Source organism: Petromyzon marinus, chromosome 80, assembly GCF_048934315.1.
Source record: "Petromyzon marinus isolate PM22_M1 ecotype Great Lakes invasive population chromosome 80, UKy_Petmar_22M1.pri1.0, whole genome shotgun sequence".
Classification (NCBI taxonomy): domain Eukaryota; kingdom Metazoa; phylum Chordata; class Hyperoartia; order Petromyzontiformes; family Petromyzontidae; genus Petromyzon; species Petromyzon marinus.
Window position 1 is genome coordinate 1,759,902 of NC_133746.1, and position 25,195 is coordinate 1,785,096.

General features: G+C 52.0%; 3 protein-coding genes and 1 long non-coding RNA gene across 4 annotated transcripts; all 4 read right to left on the reverse strand.

Moving 5' to 3' along the window:
- Positions 1-3,897: 3,897 nt before the first annotated feature.
- Positions 3,898-5,583, reverse strand: LOC142907689 (uncharacterized). Its single transcript, XM_076057358.1, has 2 exons — positions 5,447-5,583; positions 3,898-4,947 (listed from the first exon to the last, which is right to left on the reverse strand). The coding sequence occupies exon 2, from the start codon at positions 4,926-4,928 to the stop codon at positions 4,293-4,295; it is 636 nt and encodes a 211-aa protein (XP_075913473.1). The 5' UTR covers positions 4,929-4,947; positions 5,447-5,583; the 3' UTR covers positions 3,898-4,292.
- Positions 5,584-6,066: 483 nt separating this feature from the next.
- Positions 6,067-7,643, reverse strand: LOC142907690 (uncharacterized). The gene is made up of 3 exons (XR_012931197.1): positions 7,499-7,643; positions 6,920-7,092; positions 6,067-6,127 (listed from the first exon to the last, which is right to left on the reverse strand). It is a non-coding gene; the product is annotated as an uncharacterized LOC142907690 (long non-coding RNA).
- Positions 7,644-8,283: 640 nt separating this feature from the next.
- LOC142907605 (dual specificity tyrosine-phosphorylation-regulated kinase 4-like) lies at positions 8,284-10,405 on the reverse strand. Its single transcript, XM_076057170.1, has 2 exons — positions 9,707-10,405; positions 8,284-8,988 (listed from the first exon to the last, which is right to left on the reverse strand). Exons 1-2 carry the CDS (start codon positions 9,841-9,843, stop codon positions 8,685-8,687), a joined length of 441 nt encoding a protein of 146 aa, XP_075913285.1. The 5' UTR covers positions 9,844-10,405; the 3' UTR covers positions 8,284-8,684.
- A 3,579-nt stretch (positions 10,406-13,984) lies between these two features.
- On the reverse strand, positions 13,985-16,451 carry LOC142907691 (dual specificity tyrosine-phosphorylation-regulated kinase 2-like). Its single transcript, XM_076057359.1, has 2 exons — positions 16,268-16,451; positions 13,985-14,313 (listed from the first exon to the last, which is right to left on the reverse strand). The coding sequence occupies exons 1-2, from the start codon at positions 16,361-16,363 to the stop codon at positions 14,173-14,175; spliced, it is 237 nt and encodes a 78-aa protein (XP_075913474.1). The 5' UTR covers positions 16,364-16,451; the 3' UTR covers positions 13,985-14,172.
- Positions 16,452-25,195: the final 8,744 nt, after the last annotated feature.

Consider the following 25,195-nt stretch of genomic DNA (forward strand, 5'->3'; position numbering starts at 1 on the left):
GGTCTCTGTGTCTCTATGGATAAGCGTGGTTTCTTATGCGAACTGGGGAATTTGGTGGGCGCTTAACATGGGAGCCTATGGGAGCTCTATGGGAGTTTGCCGGCGAGGGCGATTGTAATGTGCAGTGCGGATAGGTAGTGAAGCTTACGTCATGTAGGGAATGTGGAGGGAGGGTAATGTGAGAGCCTATGGGAGCTCAATGTGTCGCTGCTGGCAGGAGGTCACGGGACAGACCCAGCAGGTGCCATGGGTCGACTGCTGTGCCAGGCTAGGTGGAGGAAGAGGTCACGGGACACACCCAGCAGGTGCCATGGGTTGACTGCTGTGCGAGGCTACGTGCAGGTGGTCACGTGACAGACCCAGCAGGTGCCATGGGTTGACTGCTGTGCCAGGCTAAGTGCATGTGACGACAAACATCTGGGCAGTTGCTTCTGCTGATGAGACACGGAGCTGGGACGACTCCAAATATACAGCAGCAGGCATGGTCAGGGTCAGGATCGAACCCACGACCTCCTGTACACCAGGCGAGGTAGTTAACATCTCATCAGGGTCGGAATTGAGCCCACGACCTCCTGCGTACCAGGCGAGGTAGTTTACATCTCATCAGGGTCGGAATTGAGCCCACGACCTCCTGCGTACCAGGCGAGGTAGTTAACATCTCATCAGGGTCGGAATTGAGCCCACGACCTCCTATGTACCACGCGAGGTAGTTAACATCTCATCAGGGTCGGAATTGAGCCCACGACCTCCTGCGTACCAGGCGAGATAGTTAACATCTCATCAGGGTCGGAATTGAGCCCACGACCTCCTATGTACCGGGCGAGGTAGTTAACATCTCATCAGGGTCGGAATTGAACCCATGCCCTCCTTTATACCAGGCAAATCACCTGAGACCCTAGGCAGCAGCAACTCGCCACAACAAACACAACTGCAACGTTCTGTTGAGTCCGCTTATTTATTAACAACAACAATCGATAAACAATGGTCTAGAATCTAGATATATATGTACACATTATTACATTATAACTTATTTTGTATCTCTATCCTAACTCTTCACACGCGCACGTGGCTAGGCTGGCTGTAGTCCATTGTGTGGTGAGTGTGGGTGGTGAGTGTGGGTGGTGAGTATGGGTTGTGTGGGTGGTGAGTATGGGTTGTGTGGGTGGTGAGTGTGGGTGGTGAGTGTGGTGAGTGTGGGTGGTGAGTGTGGGTGGTGAGTGTGGGTGGTGAGTGTGGGTGGTGAGTGAGTGTGGGTGGTGAGTGAGTGTGGGTGGTGAGTGAGTGTGGGTGGTGAGTGAGTGTGGGTGGTGAGTGAGTGTGGTGAGTGTGGGTGGTGAGTGAGTGTGGTGAGTGTCAGTGGTGAGTGTGGGTGGTGAGTGGGTGGTGAGTGGGTGGTGAGTGTGGTGAGTGTGGGTGGTGAGTGAGTCTGGGTGGTGAGTGTGGTGAGTGTGGGTGGTGAGTGTGGGTGGTGAGTATGGGTTGTGTGGGTGGTGAGTGTGGGTGGTGAGTGTGGGTTGTGTGGGTGGTGAGTGTGGGTGGTGAGTGTGGGTAGTGAGTGAGTGTGGGTGGTGAGTGAGTGTGGGTGGTGAGTGTGGGTGGTGTGGGTGGTGAGTGAGTGTGGTGAGTGTGGGTGGTGAGTGAGTGTGGTGAGTGTGGGTGGTGAGTGTGGGTGGTGAGTGGGTGGTGAGTGTGGTGAGTGTGGGTGGTGAGTGTGGGTGGTGAGTGTGGGTGGTGAGTGAGTGTGGGTGGTGAGTGAGTGTGGGTGGTGAGTGAGTGTGGGTGGTGAGTGAGTGTGGGTGGTGAGTGAGTGTGGTGAGTGTGGGTGGTGAGTGAGTGTGGTGAGTGTCAGTGGTGAGTGTGGGTGGTGAGTGTGGGTGGTGAGTGGGTGGTGAGTGTGGTGAGTGTGGGTGGTGAGTGAGTCTGGGTGGTGAGTGTGGTGAGTGTGGGTGGTGAGTGTGGGTGGTGAGTATGGGTTGTGTGGGTGGTGAGTGTGGGTTGTGTGGGTGGTGAGTGTGGGTGGTGAGTGTGGGTAGTGAGTGAGTGTGGGTGGTGAGTGAGTGTGGGTGGTGAGTGTGGGTGGTGTGGGTGGTGAGTGAGTGTGGTGAGTGTGGGTGGTGAGTGAGTGTGGTGAGTGTGGGTGGTGAGTGTGGGTGGTGAGTGGGTGGTGAGTGTGGTGAGTGTGGGTGGTGAGTGAGTGTGGGTGGTGAGTGTGGGTGGTGAGTGAGTGGTGAGTGTGGTGAGAGTGGGGGGGTGAGTGTGGGTCGTGAGTGTGGGTGGTGAGTGCGGTGAGTGCGGTGAGTGTGGTGGTGGTGGTGCTGCTGCTGCTGCTCGTGGTGGTGGTTGCACCGATTCCACCACCACCACTCCGCTACTCTGCCGTGGGCCGTCCACCACAGAGGAGCAGGCGGCCGAAGAGCGAGCGGAGTGAGCGGAGCGCCTTGCCCACACGCGCCAGGACCCCTCGCTCCCTCTCCTCCTCCTCTTCCTTCTCCTCTTCCTCCTCCTTCTCTTCCTCCTCTTCATCCTTCTTCTCTTCATCCTCCTTCTCCTCTTTATCCTCCTCCTCGTTGTCGTCATCCTCCTCCTGCGTCTCCACCACCTCCGTCCTCTCTCCAAAGGTCTGGGTGAGCAGTGACGATGGTGATGGGAGCTTCTCCTCCGGCTCCGCTCTGTGGAGAGAGGCAGCAACACCACAGCAGCGCATCATCGTCATCATCATCGTCGTCATCATCATCGTCGTCATCATCGTCATCATCATCGTCGTCATCAACATCGTCATCATCATCGTCATCATCATTGTCATCGTCGTCGTCATCATCATCGTCATCATACCCACAGAGACCCATAGACCTACAGAGACACATACTCATAGCGACCCATACAGACCCATACTCATAGAGACCCATCCTCATAGAGACCCATACATACCCACAGAGACCCACTCATAGAGACCCATACAGACCAATGCTCATACAGACCCATAGACCTACAGAGACCCATACTCATGTAATGAGAGCACCATCTCCTTTATTACGTGGGGTGTGGTGTGATATGCAGTTATGGGTTATCTCGGGGAAAGATTACATCGAGGCCAAAGGTAATGGGGCAGAGCCACCCGGGAAGCCTCTGGAACGCTCCCAAAGGTTCCATGAGGGACGTGGCCAGAGGCGGGGTTTAGTCGCCGGGGAGAGAATATAAGCGGGGGCCGGAGCAAGGTGCGGGGTCGGTGTGTGAAGAATCAAGAGGAGCTTCCTGTCGCCGCCGCTGCTCCGCCATCACCATCGGCCACGTGGCGGCTCGACCTTCAGCCAATCAGCCGCTCCCTAGCCAGCGCCGTCAGCCAGCGGCGTGCTAGAGAGTGGGGTGAGCACCACGTGGCGCAGGGCAGCGAAGCCGCTTGGGGGGCCATGCATCCGTGGTGCGAGTGACAAGAGATGAGTAGACGGCCAACTGTACCGAAGTTTTATTAATAAACGTTTCAAGTTCTTATCGTGTTGGAGCCACTCATTACATTCACAGAGACCCATACTCATAGAGACCCATACAGACCAATACTCATACAGACCCATACAGATCTACAGAGACCCATACTAATAGAGACCTATACAGACCCATACTCATAGACCCATATTCAGAGAAGCACAGAGACCCATACTAATAGAGCCTATACAGACCCCAGAGACCCATACTCATAGAGACCCATACAGACCCCTGAGGCCCATAATCACAGAGACGCATAGACCCACAGAGACCCATAGACCCACTTAGACCAGAAACGACTTGGCCATCTCGAATGATAGCCGAATCAAGTGGGCAGATATCATCATCATCATCATCTTCATCGCGTGGACATTCATAGCGGCAGTCAAATACTCAAAGTGCGTGACGCCGATTCTCAACGTGGAGGGGAAAATCCTGAGGACCCTGAGAAGAATCCACGCGGTGACCACGGGGACAGAAACGCAGACTGCAAATATACAGCAGCAGCTGGCATCGTCAGGGTCGGGATCGAGCCCACGACCTCCTGTAGACCAGGCGAGGTAGTTAACATCTCATCAGGGCCGGGATCGAACCCACGACCTCCTGCGTACCAGGCGAGGTAGTTGACGTCTCATCAGGGTCGGGATCGAACCCACGACGTCCTGCGTACCAGGCGAAGTAGTTAACGTCTCATCAGGATCGGGATTGAACCCACGACCTCCTGCGTATCAGGCGAGGTGGTTAAAATCTCATCAGGGTCGGGATCGAACTCACGACTTCCTGCGTACCAGGCGAGGTACACAGAGGGAGGCTCACCGTGGCTCAGCAGCTGCAGATCCCTGCACAGGAGTGGTGCCACCGCTGCTGCTGATGGTGATGGTGGCCCAGTTGGTGGTGTCGGCCCAGCTGGTGGTGGTGGCTCGGATGGTGGTGGTTGTGGGGGTGGCCTCGCTGGCAGTGGGGGTGGCCTCGCTGGTGGTGGTGGCCCGAGTGACGGTGGTGGCCCGGATGGTGGTGGTGGTGGGGTTGGCCTCGCTGGCAGTGGGGGTGGCCTTGCTGCTGGTGGTGGCCTCGCTGGCGGTGGTGGCCAGGATGGTGGTGGTGGTGGCCAGAATGGTGGTGGTGGTGGGGTTGGCCTCGCTGGCAGTGGGGGTGGCCTTGCTGCTGGTGGTGGCCTCGCTGGTGGTGGTGGCCAGGATGGTGGTGATGGTGGTGGTGGCCCGAATGGTGGTGGTGGTGGGGTTGGCCTCGCTGGCAGTGGGGGTGGCCTTGCTGCTGGTGGTGGCCTCGCTGGCGGTGCCCCTGCTGGTGGTGGTGGTGGCCCGGATGGTGCCATTGGTGGGGGTGGCCTCGCTGACGGTGGGGGTGGCCCTTCTGGTAGTGTCCCGGGTGGTCGTGGTGGTGGTGGTTTGGAGCCAGCTGTGAGCCAGCGCCTGCTCAGGCGTCATCCGGAGATTCGGATCCCATCTATTGGGAGACGCACGGGGAGGGAGGGGAGGGATGGGGGGAGACACACACGTGGTGAGAGGGGCATGGTGAGATGATTTGACAGGGTGGGAGGTGGGGGGAGAGTGGGGAGATAGTGGCGTGGGGGGAGAGATGGAGAGGGTGGGAGGGAGTGGTGGTGGGTGGTGAGTTGGTGGCAGAGCTGTCAAACCGTATGGTTTATTCCGTATTCTTGTGCAGGGAAATTGTGTTTTCAGGTCTGTATGGAGTGCAGCCGTTTCAATTCTGGGCAACAACAATAATTCGTGTCTATTTGTTTGTTTGTCCCTTGTGATGGGACGTTGCAGGATGAACGTTGAGATTTATAAGGGTCACGGGGTGACCAATAATGTTGTGTCTGTAGTAAGGTAGGGCAGTGATAAGGTGTTGACAGGTATGGGGTGCTGAGTGGGGGTGAGTGAGTGGGGGTGAGTGGTGTGGGGATGAGTGGGGGTGAGCGAGGGGTGAGTGTGGTTCGTACTGCAGGCAACGGCTGACGAAGTCCACCAGCTGAGGGTGGTGGCCCTGCAGCGCGCGGTGCAGAGGGAGGCTTCCCGGTGCCACCTGCTTGGACAGGTTGTAGGGGAGGCCCTCAGGGTCTGCAGAAACAGAGAGACGCACGCAGAGTCACCAACCACCACGTCGCCCACATACCCGCCCATCCACTTACCTACCCACCTACCTATAGACCTACATACCCACCAACTCACACACCTGCCCACTTACCCACCTACGCTCACACCGACCAACTCACCCACCCACCTATGCACTTACCCACCTACCTATCCAGTCGCCCACCTACCTACCTACATATCCACTCACCCACCTACATACCCACTCTCCCACTGACTAACCCACCCACCCACTCACCGACACACTCACCTCCCCACCCACCTACCCACCCACTCGCTCACCCACCCACCTATGCTTCCTAACGACTGTTACAAAGATCCCCAACCCCCACCCCCCCCCCCCTCCGGGATAATCAGAGCGCCCCCCCCCCGCAATAGAGCCCTATAAGAGCCTCACTGCCACCCCCCCATCTAACAAAAGGGAATGGGTCACGTTGCTGGCGCCAGCCTGCCCGAGCCTTCGACTCACCAAAGTAAGTTGTCTTGTTAGGTGCTTCGTCCACCATCTTTTTCGGGGGCATGCCCAGGATCTGCGCACGGTTTCGGACAAAGAAAAAAGGAGGAGGGGAGGGGTTACAGCCGGTGTAGCCTCAGCGGGCCCATTGGGGCAAGTGCCGTCTGTCAGCGGTGAGTAGTGGTGGAGGCAGTGCCTGTCGAGGCCGGCACTGTGTACAAAGACAACAATCCCTCCCTCTCCTTATTAGACTCATCTCATTGCTAGGGCAAGTGCTGTTAGTAGCGAGCAGCACCTATGAAGGCCAGCACTGCGAACAAATACAACAATCTCCCCTTCCCCGTATTAGCCTCATCTCATTGCTGGGGCAAGTGCTGATTCATCGCAAGCAGCACCTATAAAGGCCAGCACTTTGTACAAAGACAACAATCCTCCCCCCCCTCCACGTCTAAGCCTTATCTGATTGCTGGGGCAAGCACTGTTAGTCGCGAACAGCACTTATGAAGGCCGGAATGGCACACAAGGGGGTGGGTGCCCAGCACCACGCCCGGCCACCTTTGTCTCCCCCAGTGGAAATGTTTACTACACACCGCTACACCAAGTACTCGTTTGAGGCTGCGTGGACCTATGAGAGGTCCAGGACCAGGTTAGATATTCCTCGCCGGTTGTTTGTGGACGCCAGACGAACCAAACTCTATGAGTATTGGTATCTGTGGGTCTGCATGGGTCTCTATGTGTATGGGTCTCTGTGCAGACCCACAGAGACCCATATCCATAGAGACCTGCCCGCCCAGCCACCCACCATACCCACCGTACCTACTCACCATACCCACCCACCATACCCACCGTACCCACCCACCGACCGTACCTTGATGCAGTAGGCCAGGTGTTCTGTGTAGGTCCGTGAATCAAAGAGATACTTGCGGGTGGCCATCTCGGCCACGGTGCAGCCCAGGGCCCACATGTCCACAGCACAGGTGACATAGTAGCCCAGCAGCAGCTCCGGGGCCATGTAGGGCAACGTCCCGCACACGTGTTGGGCTGCACAGCAACAACAACAACAACGACGATGAATATAAAATAGCCCCTCCGTCAACAGCGACGTGGGTTGAACAGGTTTCTTTTTTCGGTCGGTTAAATGCCTAGTCGGCTTCTGCGACCGATATTTCACGGCGGAGACGAGTTTTTGGGTTGGACCACGTACTCTAGCTGCCCGCCCGATGATGATGCTCAGCTGTAATCGCTCGAATTGTAAACGTCGTAGTGGATTTACATCTCTAGCACACCGGCTAGTGATGTGCAAGTGGCGATTTGGAGCGTCCTGTTCACGTGACGCTGAACCTCACTTACTGCCTGCGTCGGATGGCGGCGGGTTTGACGACGCAACGTTTACGTTGACGCGAGCTAACCCTGAAAAAAGAAACTCCACGCACGCAAAGCCACTCACTTTTATGCTTCAGGTAGGAGCTCCACCCGAAGTCGGTGACCCTGACTTTGCCGGCCGCGGTGAGCAGAATGTTATCCTGGACAAAGGGGAGAGACAGAGAAGGAATTCCACGCTCTGAGGTTACGGCAAGAGTGTCCAGCCAGCAGTGGGTCTATCACGCAAAGTGGCGCATTTACACCCACACAGGCAGCCCCCCCCCCCCCCTCCCACTTTCGGCATGGGCTATGTGCCTGAGACTCGTTCAAAGTCGTTTTAATAAACTACTAAACCTATTTGTTTTATGTTACTACCAGTGTGTAAGGCCCCGCTCAGCTGCTGTGTAGCTATTCTATCAGAAACGACCTGGCCATTACGTAATAACATCATCATCATTGCGTGGACATTTATAGCAGCAGCCAAACACTCTAAACACATGTTTCAACAGGCCCATAGAGACCCATACACACCCACAGAGACCCATACTCATAAAGACCCACACAGATATAGAGACCCATTCTCATAGAGACCTACACAGACCAACAGAGACCCATTCTCATCGAGACCCACACAGACCAACAGAGACCCATACTCATAGAGACCCATAAAGACCTACAGAACCCCATACTCATAGAGACCCATAAAAGCTGAAATAGACCCATACTCATAGAGACTCACACAGACTTAGAGAGACTCATACTCATAGAGACCCACACAGACATAGAGAGACCCAAACTAAAACTAAGCTATGTTTTACTTTACTAGGAGTAAGGCCCCACTCTGTGCTGCTGTGCAGCTGTTTTGTCAGAAGCGACCTGGCCATCACAAACGATAGCTCAACCAAGTGGGCTGATATCATCATCATCATCACGCGGAAATGTTAAAGCAGCGGTCAAATACTTTAAACGCTTGGTGATGTTGATTCTGAACATGGAGGGAAAAACCGGAGGACCCGGAGTAAAATCCACGTGACCACCACGGGGAGAGAGAGACGCAGACTCCAAACATACAGCAGGCGTCAGGGTCGGGATCGAACCCACGACCTCCTGTATACCTCGCGAGGTAGGTAACATCTCCTGCTACCTCCTCCATCTGGAAGGAGGAGGTGGCAGAGTCACAGTAGAAGGACGGAGCCAGCGCATTGACCCTGCGATCAACCATGGCCGGCCTGCCTCTACGGTACGAGTGTCCACCTCGTCCGGGATCGTCTTCACCGGAGGTAAAGTGACCCCACCACCAACACTACCACTACCTCCCTCCAGATGGACGGAGCCACCGCATCGACCCCGCGATCAACAGTGGCCGGGCTGCCCTCCGCGCCAGCTAACCGAGCGCCCCGATGAGAGGGCGCGACCACCGTGCCCGCTCCGCTCACCGGCTTGATGTCCCCGTGGATGATGCCCCGCCCCTTGGCGTACAACAGGAAGTCGAGGATGGCCCTGGTGTACTCCCTCAACCGCCTCACGTAGATTCGCCTGATGCTCCATTTGATCATGACATCGTAGAGGCTCTTCCTGGCACGACAACAATGACGACGACGTTAAAACCCCTTACCCGTTCCGATGACGTCCGCAGGGCGACCCACAACCCGGAACCCAAACCGAATGTGCCACTTGGTTAGTTTTGGCGGGGGGGGTGGGGGGGGCGGGTATTAAATAAAGCTATTGGGGAACAAATTAGAAAATTAATCCCCCGCCCAACTTTACCGCACAGAAGTGTGGTCACCACATCTGTGCCTCTTTATAAGGAACGGAACAGGTGGAATTCTCCACAAAATCTGGCTGTCGCCTGATGAAGCTGGTTGTAATTACTGGCGAAACGTACTCAGAGATCGTAAATGTTGTGGCTTGGCTGTCCAACACACCGTTGTGCTGTACCATTATACTAAACTATACACTACACTACTATACACTACACACTAGTGCTGTACTAGTGTGTACAGCGCTAGTGTGTGACAACCCTTACTAGTTGGCTGTGTCGGGTGGTGGCGGGTTAAACGACACAACATTTATATTTTTAAGCGATCTAACCCAAAAATACCTCTATTATGGATTATAATGGTCGCAAAAGCCCAGCATGTAAAACTCAATTAATAAATGTGATAAATCGATCAATCTAGTTGCCTGATCAAATATGAAATAAATATTAATTCCGAAATAAATCAACTATCGAACGGAGCAATGGACACGCACGTGGGTGGTGGAGGGGGGGAGGGGGGGAAGGTTCACGTACTTCAAGAGCTCGACGACGAGGCAATTGTGGCCGCGGAATTCGAACGTGTCCAGGACTCGGATGACTCCGTAGCGCTCATCGCTGTCCCTGCCCTGCAGCTTTTTGGCCACCTCCAGCTCCGTCCTCTGACGGACCATTGTCGAGGAGCTGGGCAGCGGGAGGGGGAAGGCCACGGAATCAACGGTGACTCTGTGTGGGTGACTCTGTGTGGGTGACTCTGTGTGGGTGACTCTGTGGGTGAATCTGTGTGGGTGACTCTGTGTGGGTGACTCTGTGTGGGTGACTCTGTGTGGGTGACACTGTGTGGGTGACTCTGTGGGTGACTCTGGGTGGGTGTCTCTGTGTGGGTGACTCTGTGTGTGTGTCTCTGTGTGGGTGTCTCTGTGTGAGTGACTCTGTGTGGGTGACTCTGTGTGGGTGACTCTGTGTGGGTGACTGTGTGTGTGTCTCTGTGTGCTCTGTGTGCGTGACTCTGTCTGGGTGACTCTGTCTGGGTGACTCTGTCTGGGTGTCTCTGTGGGTGACTCTGTGGGTGACTCTGTGGGTGACTCTGTGTGGGTGTCTCTGTGTGGGTGACTCTGTGTGGGTGACTTTGTGTGGGTGACTTTGTGTGGGTGACTCTGTGAAGGTCTCTGTGTAGGTTACTCTGTGGGTGACTCTGTGTGGGTGACTCTGTGTGGGTGTCTCTGTGTGTGTAACTCTGTGTGGTTGACTCTGTGTGGGTGTCTCTGTGTGGGTGACTATGTGTGGGGGTTTCTGTGGGTGACTCTGTGTGGGTGACTCTGTGGGTGACTCTGTGAGGGTCTCTGTGTGGGTGTTTCTGTGGGTGATTTTGTGTGGGTGACTCTGTGTGGGTGACTCTGTGGGTGGCTCTGTGTGGGTGACTCTCTGTGGGTGACTCTCTGTGTGGGTGTCTCTGTGTGGGTGACTCTGTGTGGGTGACTCTGTGTGGGTGACTCTGTGGGTGTCTCTGTGTGGGTGACTATGTGGGTGACTGTGTGTGGGTGTCTCTGTCTGGGTGACTCTGTCTGGGTGACTCTGTCTGGGTGACTCTGTCTGGGTGACTCTGTGCGTGAGTCTGTGTGGGTGACTCTGTGTGGGTGTCTCTGTGTGGGTGACTCTGTGTGGGTGACTATGTGTGGGTGACTCTGTGTGGGGGTCTCTGTGGGTGACTCTGTGTGGGTGACTCTGTGGGTGTTTCTGTGTGGGTGATTTTGTGTGGGTGACTCTGTGTGGGTGACTCTGTGTGGGTTTCTCTGTGTGGATGACTCTGTGTAGGTGTCTCTGTGGATGACTCTGTGTGGGTGACGCTGTGGGTGACTCTGTGTGGGTGACTCTGTGTGGGTGTCTCTGTGTGGGTGACTCTGTGGATGACTCTGTGTGGGTGACGCTGTGGGTGGCTCTGTATGGGTGACTCTGTGTGGGTGACTCTGTGTGGGTGTCTCTGTGTGGGTGTCTCTGTGGATGACTCTGTGTGGGTGACGCTGTGGGTGGCTCTGTATGGGTGACTCTGTGTGGGTGACTCTCTGTGTGGGTGTCTCTGTGTGGGTGACCCTGTGTGGGTGACTCTGTGGGTGTCTCTGTGTTGGGGTCTCTGTGTGGGGGTCTCTGTGTGGGTGACTCTGTGTGGGTGACTCTGTGTGGGTGACTCTGTGTGGGTGACTCTGTGGGTGACTCTGTGGGTGACTCTGTGTGTGTGACTCTGTGTGTGTGACTCTGTGGATGACTCTGTGTGGGTGACGCTGTGGGTGGCTCTGTATGGGTGACTCTGTGTGGGTGACTCTCTGTGTGGGTGTCTCTGTGTGGGTGACCCAGTGTGGGTGACTCTGTGGGTGTCTCTGTGTTGGGGTCTCTGTGTGGGGGTCTCTGTGTGGGTGACTCTGTGTGGGTGACTCTGTGTGGGTGACTCTGTGGGTGACTCTGTGGGTGACTCTGTGTGTGTGACTCTGTGTGTGTGACTCTGTGGGTGACTCTGTGTGGGTGACTCTGTGTGGGTGACTCTGTGTGGGTGACTCTGTGTGGGTGACTCTGTGTGGGTGACTGTGTGGGTAACTCTGTGGATGACTCTGTGTGGGTGTCTTTGTGTGGGTGTCTCTGTGTGGGTGACTCTGTATGGGTGTCTCTGTGTGGGTGACTCTGTGTGGGTGACTCTGTGTGGGTGACTCTGTGTAGGTGTCTCTGTGTGGGTGACTCTGTGTGCGTGTCTCTGTGGATGACTCTGTGTGGGTGACGCTGTGTGGGTGACTCTGTGTGGGTGACTCTGTGTGGGTGACTCAGTGTGGGTGACTCAGTGTGGGTGACTCTGTGTGGGGGACTCTGTGGGTGTGACTCTGCGTGGGTGGCTCTGTGTGGGTGACTCTGTGTGGGTGACTCTGTGTGATTGACTGTGTGGGTTTCTCTGTGCGTGAGTCTGTGTGGGTGACTCTGTGTGGGTGTCTCTGTGTGGGTGACTCTGTGTGGGTGACTATGTGTGGGTGACTCTGTGTGGGGGTCTCTGTGGGTGACTCTGTGGGTGTTTCTGTGTGGGTGATTTTGTGTGGGTGACTCTGTGTGGGTGACTCTGTGTGGGTTTCTCTGTGTGGATGACTCTGTGTAGGTGTCTCTGTGGATGACTCTGTGTGGGTGACGCTGTGGGTGACTCTGTGTGGGTGACTCTGTGTGGGTGTCTCTGTGTGGGTGACTCTGTGGGTGATTCTGTGTGGGTGACTCTGTGTGGGTGACTCTGTGTGGGTGTCTCTGTGTGGGTGACCCTGTGTGGGTGACTCTGTGGGTGTCTCTGTGTGGGTGTCTCTGTGTGGGTGTCTCTGTGTGGGTGACTCTGTATGGGTGTCTCTGTGTGGGTGACTGTGTGGGTGACTCAGTGTGGGTGACTCAGTGTGGGTGACTCTGTGTGGGGGACTCTGTGTGGGTGACTCTGTGGGTGTGACTCTGCGTGGGTGGCTCTGAGTGGGTGACTCTGTGTGATTGACTCTGTGTGGGTTTCTCTGTGCGTGAGTCTGTGTGGGTGACTCTGTGGATGACTCTGTGTGGGTGTCTCTGTGTGGGTGACTCTGTGGGTGATTCTGTGGGTGATTCTGTGTGGGTGACTCTGTTTGGGTGACTCTGTGTGGGTGTCTCTGTGTGGGTGTCTCTGTGGGTGACTCTGTGTGGGTGTCTCTGTGTGGGTGACTCTGTGGGTGATTCTGTGGGTGATTCTGTGTGGGTGACTCTGTTTGGGTGACTCTGTGTGGGTGACTCTGTGTGGGTGACTCTGTGTGGGTGACTCTGTGTGGGTGTCTCTGTGTGGGTGTCTCTGTGGGTGACTCTGTGTGGGTGACTCTGTGGGTGTCTCTGTGTGGGTGACTCTGTGTGGGTGACTCTGTGGGGGTCTCTGTGGGGGTCTGTGTGGGGGTCTCTGTGGGGGTCTGTGTGGGGGTCTGTGTGGGGGTCTCTGTGGGGGTCTCTGTCGTTGACTCTGTGGGTGACTCTGTGGGGGTCTCTGTGGGTGACTGTTTGGGTCTCTGTGGGTGACTGTGGGGGTCTCTGTGGGTGTCTCTGTGGGGGTCCCTGTGGGGGTCTCTGTAGGGGTCTCTGTGGGGGTCTGTGTGAGGGTCTCTGTGGGTGACTCTGTGGGGGTCTCTGTGGGTGGCTGTGGGGGTCTCTGTGGGTGTCTCTGTGGGGGTCTCTGTCGGTGTCTCTGTGGGTGACTCTGTGGAGGTCTCTGTGGGTGACTGTGCGGGTCTCTGTGGGTGACTGTGGGGGTCTCTGTGGGTGACTCTGTGGGGGCTCTGTGGGGGTCTCCGTGGGTGAATCTATGGGTCTCTGTGAGTGTCTCTGTGGGTGTCTCTGTGGGTTACTCTGTGGATATCTGTGGGTTTCTATGGGTCTGGGTGTTTATGTGGTTCTCTAAGGGTCTCTATTTGTCTGGGTGTCTCTTGGGTCTCTAAGGGTCTGGGTGTCTCTGTGTATTTCTAACGGTCTGGGTGTCGCTGTGGGTGTCTCTGTGGGTCTCTCAGGGTCTGGGTGTTGCTGTGGGCCTCTGTGGGTCTCTCAGGGTCTGGGTGTCTTTGTTGGTCTCTATGGGTCTCTGTGGGTCTCTATGGGTCTGTTAGTTTTTAGTTTATAGTTAGTAATAGTTGCACGGTAGTTATTATTTTGAAAGTTAACTTTAGTTCATAGCAGTCGTCTCACGGCAGGTTATTATTTGGTGAGTTAGTTCATAGTTAGCAGTAAGTTTTATGACAGTTAAACATTTGTTGGTTCCAATTTAGCAGCAGTTTTATGGCAGTTAGTATCTTTTTTAGTTTGTTCATATTTAGCAGTAGTTTTACGGCAGTTAGTATTTTGTTAGTTTATAGTTAGCAGAAGTTTTGCGGCAGTTAGTATTTTGTCAGCGAGTCCATAGTTAGTGGCAGTTTCACGGCTTTAACTCCAATCATTGATGATTATTTTCCGAGAGTGTGGGCCACCGCGGAAGGCCCTCTGACTCACCACAAGGGCAGCGACAGGATCTTGACGGCCACGAGCGTTTTGGTTTTGTGGTCGCGGCACTGCAGCACCAGGCCCTGGCCTCCCTCGCCGATCATCTTCTGCATCTCATAGCGGTAGTTGAGCTGTTCGTTGCGGAACTAGGAGGCGGAGGAAGAGGCGGGGGCCGGTACTCAGAGGCGTCGCAATCAGAGCGCCTAACGCTCGGTGGTGGCAGCAGCAGTCGGGGCTTCCAAGACCGCCATTTTCCACCACGGAGGTTTATTTTTGCTTGCGTGTTAGATCGCGGAAACGTATAAATGGTTCGTTAAACTGCCGAATGCTTGACTTAAAGCTTTTGTGACTGCAGGAATTCAAATTCTTGGGTCTTTCGGTAAAGTCACGTAGATAGGTTCAAAGAAAATAATAAAATATAACAGAAAACTACGACGTTTCGATCGCAACGTAAGCGGTCGTCTTCCTGTTATTTTTTTTTATTTTCTTTGAACCTATCTACAGTACGTTAATTTACTGAAAGACCCAAGAATACCGAATTGCATTAAAACTTGGGGGAGTTGTTCGCCTTTTTGCGTTTATCCATCTAACACTGGGTAGTGAGACACTGGTGGTGAGACACTGGTGGTGAGACACTGGTGGTGAGACACTGGTGGTGAGACACTGGTGGTGAGACACTGGTGGTGAGATACTGGTGGTGAGATACTGGTGGTGAGACAGGTAGTGAGATACAGGTAATGAGACACTGGTGGTGAGACACTGGTGGTGAGACAGGTAGTGAGATACAGGTAATGAGACACTGGTGGTGAGACACTGGTGGTGAGACACTGGTGGTGAGACACTGGTGGTGAGACACTGGTGGTGAGACACAGGTTGTGAGACGCTGGTTGTGAGACGCTGGTAGTGAGACGCTGGTGGCGAGACACTGGTGGTGAGACACAGGTTGTGAGACACTGGTGGTGAGACAGGTATTGAGATACAGGTAATGAGATACTGGTGGTGAGACAGGTAGTGAGACAGGTAGTGAGATACAGGTAATGAGATACTGGTGGTGAGACACTGGTGGTGAGACACTGGTGGTGAGACACAGGTTGTGAGACGCTGGTTGTGAGACGCTGGTAGTGAGACGCTGGTGGCGAGACACTGGTGGTGAGACCCAGGTATTGAGACAAGGCCCGAAAGAAGGCTGTTCTCTCTGGTGTAGACCAATCAGTTTCAAAGGCAATGCCATATTATCAGAGCATGTTGTTGTTTGCATGTTCACCACCAGTATGTGTTTTATTTCCAGAAAGGCTGCAGCCTATTGTTATGCTGTTAAAGGCTCCTCCACTGAGCTGCTAAGTAACTCTTCTTGTTCAAAAGCGACCTGGCCATCTCAAATCATTGCTCAACGAAGTGGCCTTATCATTACCACCGTGTGGAAATGTATAGCGGAAGCCAATTGCTCTCAATGTGTGGTGACGTTGATTATAAATGTGGAAGGAAAGAAAACGGAGGACCGGGAGAAAAATCCGCGCAACCACGGAGAGAGAGATAGAGACGCAAACTCCAAATATACAGCAGGCGTCAAGGTCGGTATCCAACCCACGACATTCTGCATACCAGGCGAGGGAGTTAACATCTCCTGGCCACTGCGGCCGACGTCGTTGTGGGAGAATTAGCCAAAGTTTGCTACATACGGCGTGAAATAACTTTAACACATACACAGAGACCCAGATCTTGAGATCCTCAGAGAGACCCACAGACACCCAGACCAATAAAGACCCACACAGATCCTTAGACACCCACAGAGACCCCCAGAAACCCGTAACACAAAACCTTAACTGACTGTCTGTGTCTGGTGGTGGTGGCAGGTTACAAATTTATACTCATGCCTTCTAACCCAACAAAAACCTCTGTGGGTGTCTAATGGTGTCTCTTTGGGTGCTTCTGTGGGTCTCAATAGGAGTGGGTCTCTGTGGGTCTCTATGGGTGTCTCTGTGGCTCTCTGTGGGTGTCTCTTTGGGTCTCTGTGGTTCTCTATGGGTGTCTCTGTGGGTCTCTGTGGGTGTCTCTATGTGTGGCTCTGTGGGTCTCTATGGGTATCTCTGTGAGCCTCACAGGGATGTAGTTGTTGTTTTCGTCGTGGTAGCTGTCGTTGCTGCCGCCCCAGGGTTTGCCGACCTTGTCCACAGTGAAGAACCATACTTGTTTCATGGCCGCCAGCTCCAGCTTCTGGCGATGGCTCAGCTGGGGCCCAAAGAGATCCAGGATCTCTGCACACGTGCCAGCAACAACAACTTAAACTTTCAACTATTTCTGTTTCTTTTACATTCCAGGTAAGAGCTTCATCATCATCCTCATCATCATCTTCACGTGGAGACTCATCACTCAACTCAGACCCACAGAGACCCACAGAAACCCAAACTCGTATCGAACCATAGAGACCCACAGAGACCCATAGAGACCCATACAAGTATCGAACCATAGAGACCCATAGAGACCCATACTTATATAGATCCATAGAGACCCACAGAGATCCATGCTCATATCGAACAATAAACACCCACAGGGACCCATCGTAAAACTAAACTATATATATATTTATTTTGGCTGGTAAAGCCCCACCGAAGTGGCTGATATCATCATCTTCATCACGTGGAAATATATCGCGACAGCCAAATACTGTATACACATGTAACATGGCCACCATGACAACCCCCATCCAATATGGCTGACGTGACATCCCCCATGCAACATGGCCATTAGGACAGCCCTCATGCAACATGGCCGCAATAAAGTCCCCCTTGCAACATGGCCGAAGTTACATCCCTTACGCAACATTGCTGCCGTTACATCCCCCATGTCACATGGCCACCATGACAACCCCCATGCAACATGGCCACTGTGATATCCCTCATGCAACGTGGCCATCCTATAGACTGCCATGCATCATGGCCACCGTGAAATCCCCCACGTAACATGTCCAGAATGACGTCCCCATGCAACATGGCCATAGTAATGTACCCCATGCAACATGGCTGCCGTGACATCCCCCATGCAAAATTGCAACAATGAAGTCACCCGTGCAACATGGCTGCCATAAAGTCCCCTAAGCAACATGGCCACTGTGAAGTCCCCCATGCAAAATGTCGGTAGTGACTTCCCCCCATTCACCGATGGACATGTTTGCTCACTGCTGTTCTCACCTCGAGGCGATTTACTGCAGATAGGGCCGGTGCCGGCTGCTGACAGCGCGCTCCACGTGTTGTCAGAGACTCCCTTTCTCCTTCTCGCTCCAGCTTGGCTCGTCTACACGCACACACACACACAAAAACAATATTGAGAGTAGGCTCCTCTACACACACAGACTTCAAATAAACAATAGGCCTAAGGGTCGGGGTCGAAACCACGACCTCCTGTATACCTAGTGAGGTTGTTAACATCTCATAGCCACCGTGGTGCCACAGAGTAGTGTACAGGCATCACAAACACTCACTACATCTCGCGGAGGATCGTTCCACGGTTCGGTTCGCTAGTGCGAGTTGTAAGTCGATGTTAAACAAATATATATTTCATGGAAGCTCGTTCGTAAGTGTGGGTGGTGTTTATAAGTGCGGGTGGTGTTCGTAAGTGTGGGTGGTGTTCGTAAGTGCTAGTGGTGTTAGTAAGTCGAGTGTAGGGGCCCATGCGTACCTCCATGGTGCTGATGCTCAGAGTGGCTTTGCTCACGCAGCAGTCCCCAAGGTCTCTGTGTGGAAAGCTGTGAGTGGGGGGGTGGAAGGGGGGTGGAGATGGTGTAGAGAGTCACAACACGAACTCACATCCTCACCACTGTCCCACATCCCCCCAACAGGTACCCACCATCCTCACCACGAACCCCCATCCTCACCACGAACTCACAACACGGACTAACATTATCACCACAAACTCACATGGACTCACATCCTCACCGCGGACCCAGCCTCACAAATAACCCACAACACGGACCTAAAAACTTAACACAAACCCACAAGACGGACCGACACACTCACCACGAACCCACAACATGGATCTACACACTCACCACGGACCCACACACTCACCACGAGCACACAACACGGACCCACACACTCACCACGAGCCCACACACTCACCTCGTCAAAGGTTTGGCACGGATGGCTTCAGCAGAAGTTGGACTAAGATGATGAAGCTTAAGCAGCTGAAATTTGAGCAGCAGCCGTCTCCTTCACAAACCTTCTCCAACTGTGAGGAAGCACGTGATGTTGCGACGTCACCGGTGCTGTCAGCCACGCCCCTCCGAGTGACGTGCCAGTGCGAGACCACGCCCCCGGAAGCCGCCTCCCGCCCCGCCTCTTTGGGCGCCCGCCACCTCCACCCCCATCTACTTCCGCTTCCGGTCGGGGCGAATGGCGGCGATGGCGGGAAAAATCTAAACTCTGTCTGGGCCTCCTCGAGGTCGACTCAGCCTGAAGATGCCGACACGGGGCTCTGTGTGAGGTGAGTCTGTGTGTGTCTGTGTGTGGTGAGTCTGTGTGTGTCTGTGTGAGGTGAGTCTCTGTGTGTCTCTGTGTGAGGTGAGTCTGTGTGTGTGTCTCTGTGTGGTGAGTTTGTAGGTCTCTGTGTGTGTCTGTGTGAGTTGAGTCTGTGTGTGTCTGTGTGTGGTGTGTCTGTGTGAGGTGAGTCTGTGGGTCTGTGTGTGGTGAGTTTGTGGGTCTCTGTGTGTGGTGAGTCTGTGTGTGTCTGTGTGAGGTGAGTCTCTGTGTGTCTGTGTGAGGTGAGTCTGTGTGTCTGTGTGTATATGTGTGTGTCTGTGTGTGTCTGTGTGAGGTGAGTGTGGTGAGTCTGTGTGTGTGTCTGTGTGAGGTGAGTCTGTGTGTGTCTGTGTGTGGTGAGTTTGTGGGTCTGTGTGTGTGTCTGTGTGTGGTGAGTCTGTGGGTCTCTGTGTGTTGAAGTCTGTGGGTCTCTGTGTGAGATGAGTGTGTGGGTCTCTGTGTGAGGTGAGTGTGTGGGTCTCTGTGTGTGGTGATTCTGTGGGTGTCTGTGTGAGGTGAATCTGTGGTTCTCGGTGTCGTGAGTCTGTGGGTGTCTGTGTGAGGTGAATGTGGGTCTCTGTGTGAGGTTAGTTTGTGGGTCTCTGTGTTGTGAATCTGCAGGTCTTGGTGTGGTGAGTGTGGGTCTCTCTGTGTCTGTGTTGTGAGTCTGTGGGTCTCCGTGTGGTGAGTGTGTGGGTCTTAGTATGGTGAGTTTGTGGGTCTCTGTGGTGAGTGTGTGGGTTTCAGTGTGGTGAGTCTGAGTCTCTGTGGGTGTGTGTACATTTCCACATGATGATGATGATGTTATCAGCCACTTGGTTGAGCTTCTGTCATTTGTAATAGCCAGCGCTACATAGCTCGTTACCTGGAAAATCTATATCGTTTAGTTTAGTATTTGGGTCTCTATGCATCTTTATGGTTCTCTGTGTGTGTCTCTCTGGGTGTCTGTGGGTCTCTGTGGGTCTCTATGTATGACTATGGGTCTCTTTGTCTCTATGGGTCTCTGTGTGTCTCTATTGGTCTCTATGTATTTCTATATGTCTCTATGTAACCTTCTGGGTCTTTATGGGTCTCTGTGTATCCATGGATCTCTTTGTGTCCCTGTCAGTCTCTATGTATCTATATGGGTCTCTATGTATCATTACGGGTCTCTTTGTGTCTCTGGATTTGTGTGTATCTATGGGTCTCTGTGTATCCCTGGATCTCTGTTTGTCTCTATCGGTCTCAGTGTATCTATATGGGTCTTTGTGTGTCTCTATGGGTCACTATGCATCTATATAGGTCCCTGTCGGAATCTATGTGTCCCTGTCGGACTCCATGAATCTCTTTGTATCCCTATGGGTCTCTGTGTGTCTCTGTGTATCTATGGATCTTTGTGTCTCTCTATCGATCTATATGTATCTCTATGGGTCTCTATGTCTCACTTTAGGTTTTTATGTATCTCTATGGGTCTTTATGTATCACTATGGGGCCTCTGTGTTTCTCTATCGGTCTATGTGTATGTCTATGGGTCTATCTCTAGATCTCTGTGTCTCTATCGATCTCTATGTATCTGTATGGGTCTCTATGTATCACTCTGGGTCTCTGTGTGTCCCTATGGTTTTCTATGTATCTCTATGTGTCTCTGTGTATCTCTCTGTGTCTCATTCGGTCTCTGTATCACTATGGTTCTCTTTGGGTCTCTATGGGTATTTATGGGTTCCTGTGTATCTCTATGGGTCTCTATGTATCACTATGGGTCTCTATGTATCACTATGGGTCTCTGTGTATCTCTATGGGTCACTTTGTATCTCTATGGGTTTCTATATAGCTCTATTGGTCTCTGTGTATCTCTGGATTTTTTTGTGTCTTTATGGGTCTCTATGGATCTCTATGGATCTCTGTGTATCTCTATGGGTCTCTATGTATCCCTGTAGGTCTCTACGTATCTCTATGGGTCTCTATGTATCACTATGGGTCTCTGTGTGTCTCTATGTGTCTCTTTGTATCTGTATGGGTCTCTATGTGTCTTTATGTGTCTCAGTGTGTCTATGGATTTCTGTGTGTCTCTATCGGTCTGTATGTATTTGTATGGGTCTCTATGGGTCACTATGTTTACTATTGGTCTCTATGTGTCTGTATGGGTCACCATATATATCTATAGGTCCCTGTCAGACTCAATGTGTCCCTGTCGGACTCTATGTATCCCTTTTGGAGTCCATGATTCTCTTTGTATCTCTATGCGTCTCTTTGTGTCTGTATGTGTCTCTTTGTATCGATGGATCTTTGTGTGTCTCTATCGGTCTCTATCTCTATGGGCCTCTGTATTTCTCTACGGGTCTTTATGTATCACTATGGGTCTCTGTGTGTCCCTATAGGTTTCTATGTATCACTCTGGGTCTCTGTGTATCTCTGGATCTCTCTGTGTCTCATTCGGTCTCTGTATCACTTTGGTTATCTTTGGATCTCTTTGGGTATTAATGGGTCTCTGTGTATCTCTATGGGTCTCTCTATCTCTGTGGGTCTCTACATATCTCTATGGGTCTCTATGTATCACTATGGGTCTCTGTGTGTCTCAATGGGTCACTTTGTATCTCTATGGGTTTCTATATATCTCTATTGTTCTCTGTGTATCTCTGGATCTCTGTGTGTTTCTATCGGTCTCTGTATATCTATGGGTCTCTATGTGTCCCTGTCGGTCTCTATGTTGCTCTATGGTTCTCTGTGTATCACTCTAGTTCTCTGTGTGTCTCTATGGGTCTCTGTGTATCTCTATGGGTTTCTATGTATCACTATGGGTCTCTGTGTGTCTCTATGGGTCACTATGTATCACTATGGTTCTCTATGTATCACTCTAGGTCTCTATGTCTCTCTATGGGTCTCTGTGTATCTCTATGGGTATCTATGTATCACTAGGGTTCTCTGTGTGTCTCTATGGGTCACTATGTATCACAATGGTTCTCTATGTATCACTCTAGGTGTCTGTGTGTTTTATATGGGTCTCTGTGTATCTCTATGGGTCTCTATGTATCACTATGGTTCTTTGTGTATTGCTATGGGTCTCTGTGTATCTCTATGTGTCTCTATGTATATCTATCGATCTCTACATATCTCTATGGGTCTCTGTGTGTCTCTATGAGTCACTATGTATCTCTATGGGCCTCTATGTGTCCCTGTCGGTCTCTATGTTTCTCTGGTTCTCTGTATATCACTCTGGGTCTCTGTGTGTCTCTATGGGTCACTATGTATCTCTATGGGTCTCTATGTGTCTCTATGGGTCTCTATGTTTCTCTATGGTTTTCTGTGTATCACTCTGGGTCTCTGTGTGTCTCTATGTATCACTATGAGTCTCTATGTATCTCTGTCCATCTCTACATATCTCTATCGGTCTCTTTGTATTACTATGGGTCGGTGTGTGGCTCTATGGGTCCCTATGTATCTCTTTGCTTCTCTGTGTATTGCTATGGGTCTCTATGTGTCTCAATGGGTCTCTATGTATCTCTATGGGTCTCTATGTATCACTATGGGTCTCTACGTATCTCTATCGTTCTCTGTCTATCTCTATGGGTCTCTATGTATCTCTATGGGTCTCTTTGTATCTCTATGGGTCTCTATGTATCTCTATCGTTCTCTACATATCTCTGTCGGTCTCTTGTATTACTATGGGTCACTGTGTGTCTCTATGGGTCACTATGTATCTCTATTGTTCTCTGTGTATTGCGATGGGTCTCTATGTATCTCTGTGGGTCTCTATGTATCACTATGTATCTTTATGGGTCACTATGTATCTCTGTGCTTCTCTATGTGTCTCTATGGGTCTCTATTTATCTCTATGTATCTCTATGGGTCACGGACCCACACACTCACCACGAACCCACAACATGGAGCCACACACTCACCACAAACCCACAACACGGACCCACACGCTCAACACCAACTCACAACACGGATCCATACTCTTTGGTTCTATTCGGTAAAGTCACGTAAAAGTATAAACAACAACAACAACAAATTCAATCCTTGCAGTCACGAAAGCTTCAAATCTAGAATTCACAACACGGACCCACACACTCACCACGAACCCACAACACGGACTCATACACTCACCACGAACCCATAACACAACACGGACCCACACACTCACCACGAACCCACACGACACGGACCCACACACTCACCACGAGTCCACAACACGGACCCACACACTCACCAGGAACCTACACAACTCACCTCGTCAATAGTTTTGCTCGGATGGCTTCAGCAGAAGTTGTTCGAAAGGCGACGATGATGAAGCTGAAGCAGCTGAAGTTTCAGAAGCTGCCGTCTCCTTCATGCCCGTCTTGTACTCTGACTAAGCACGTGGTGATTGCGACGTCACCGGTGCTGTCACAGTCCGAGGGACGTGACCACGCCCCCTTGTTGTATATGTGGGTGTGTGAAAATTGATGAAAAGTAATGAAAATTAAATGAAATTCGAAATTTGCTTAATTAATCCAAAATTATGTTAATTCGTGTAATTATGCGTATAACTATGCTAATTAGCGAGGTAATCGTATTAATTTATACGACTGGGTGTGGTTGTGTTAATGATAGCCTTTATGATAATCAGGCCCCGCCTCGTTGACGAGGTGGGGTTATCAATCAGGATAACGCAATCAATCGTTTTTAGTTACGCTAGTGTCAATTCGGCCTCGTTGTCTAACTTCGTATTATTGATCAGCATAATACAATGATTCTCGCTTTAACACTCCCCGAGTGTTCATATTTTAGGTCCCAAGTTCATATCATTTGCTTTAAAGTTTAATGAGTGTGGATTGGTGTGTTTATACTTTAGGTTCCCGAGTTCATATCTCATCGCAGGATACAGGTCTTATGCAAAAATTTCAGGAAAGAATCACACGACCACAACTGTATTAATCAATTTATTTCTAATTAAACCTTAACTATAATATGTATGTGAACTCTCAATCTCGGAACTTCAGCACGGTATCCACACGGTATCAAGACAGTATCATCCACGACTGTACGATTTCACTTTGATAACACATGGACCCCGCATAAAGCGATTGCTGTTAGTGAGAGAGAGAGTCAGAACATGCCAATGCTATGCTACACAAAAGCTTATACATTATAATATGAACGATCATTATACTTGAAATGGTCAGCACATTATCACAGGCGATTGATTAACATGCAACGGTATTCATATAAAAAGACAATCAAACAGTTATTATTTCCAAAGGCATAAATGTAACAACAGATCCACCGGACAGACTATAAGATTACCGAAATGGCTTAGTGTGAGGGTATGCGGCGGAACGTGTTATCTCACGGGAGATTAATTAATCCGTGAATAAGATTGTATGATCAGAAAATCGGTTTAGCACGATTCCTCCCCGGTAGCGTAGCTCCGTGGCGAAGGTGCCAAGGGTTAATTCGTATTGATGGATCGGTTGGTAACTTATGCGATTAGAAGTACAGTCCAAAACAAAATATTAAAGAGGAAAATTACGAATATACTTATAAACGACGGACTGTTATCACACGGCCAGATGGTTCACGGACTTGAGTGTGTTTTTGTGTGTCATGAATTGTGTGGAGTAGTCATTGTTTGGAGTTGAGTCTTTAGGTCCAGCGAACGTCAGATTGGTCGTGTAGTGGGCCATAGCACATCATCGTATCGTTGAGTTCTCTTTTTAGGGTAATGTGAGTGTGGTTGGTCTTCTTGCGTTAACATACGTCAACGTGTCCCTTGTATGAAAGGGATACTCGCTCCCTTTAGAGCGGTCAGGGTGAGTGGGGGTTGTGCATCATACGTATCGGCGTTCCCTCCTCCACACAGCAGCCAGCCTCTGTCCACGGGGGAGAGTTGCTTGATCGCTCTCAGTGCTGCTCAGTGGCCACCTCTCTCCACTGCTGGATGGATGAGCTGCGCGATCACGCTCGTGCTGGTTCGCTGACAGCAGTCTCTCTCCGCTGCTGGATGAGCTGCATCGGCACGCTCCCTCTCTCTGGGTGGAGAACTCGAACGTGCTCGTTGCTGGTTTGCTGAAAGCAGGTTTTTCTCCACTGCTGGATGACTCAAGTCGCACGTGCTCTTGCTCTGGTTTCCAGAAGCTCTTGCTTGGTGCATTGGTCGCTGTGCAGCTGGACTCAATGTAGAATAAACTTTCAGCAATACCCTTTCTTTCAGCTCTTTTAAAATCACACTCGGTGGCGCCTCACTACCTTGCGAGTCTTGCCAACCTCAGTGGGTAGCGACGGGGCCACTTTGGCCTCTGCTCGCCGCCCCTTGCTCTGCAGCTCGCCGGCTGGCGACCTGTTGCTCTCGTTCCCGATTTGAACTGCTCCTGAGCCGACCCACTGGTCGAACTCTCTCGCGTGTCGAACTGCCCCGAGTTCCGACCCCCCTGGTCGAACTCCCCGAGTTGAACTCCTCCGAGTCGAACTGCCCGAGTTCCGACCTCCTCCGAGTCGAACTGTCTCCCGAGAGTCGACCCCCCGGTCGAACTCTGGTGAGCCGACCCCCCCCCCC

What these genes read in the sequence shown, in the direction of transcription:
- LOC142907689 (XM_076057358.1), bottom strand. Translation starts at nt 4,928, where the DNA reads ATGACGCCTGAGCAGGCGCTGGCTCACAGCTGGCTCCAAACCACCACC.
- LOC142907605 (XM_076057170.1), bottom strand. Translation starts at nt 9,843, where the DNA reads ATGGTCCGTCAGAGGACGGAGCTGGAGGTGGCCAAAAAGCTGCAGGGC. An exon ending in CTCGTCGTCGAGCTCTTGAA is followed by an intron (nt 8,989 to 9,706) that starts GTACGTGAACCT and finishes TTGTCGTGCCAG; the next exon opens with GAAGAGCCTCTACGATGTCA.
- LOC142907691 (XM_076057359.1), bottom strand. Translation starts at nt 16,363, where the DNA reads ATGAAACAAGTATGGTTCTTCACTGTGGACAAGGTCGGCAAACCCTGG. An exon ending in AAAACAACAACTACATCCCT is followed by an intron (nt 14,314 to 16,267) that starts GTGAGGCTCACA and finishes TCCGCCTCCTAG; the next exon opens with TTCCGCAACGAACAGCTCAA.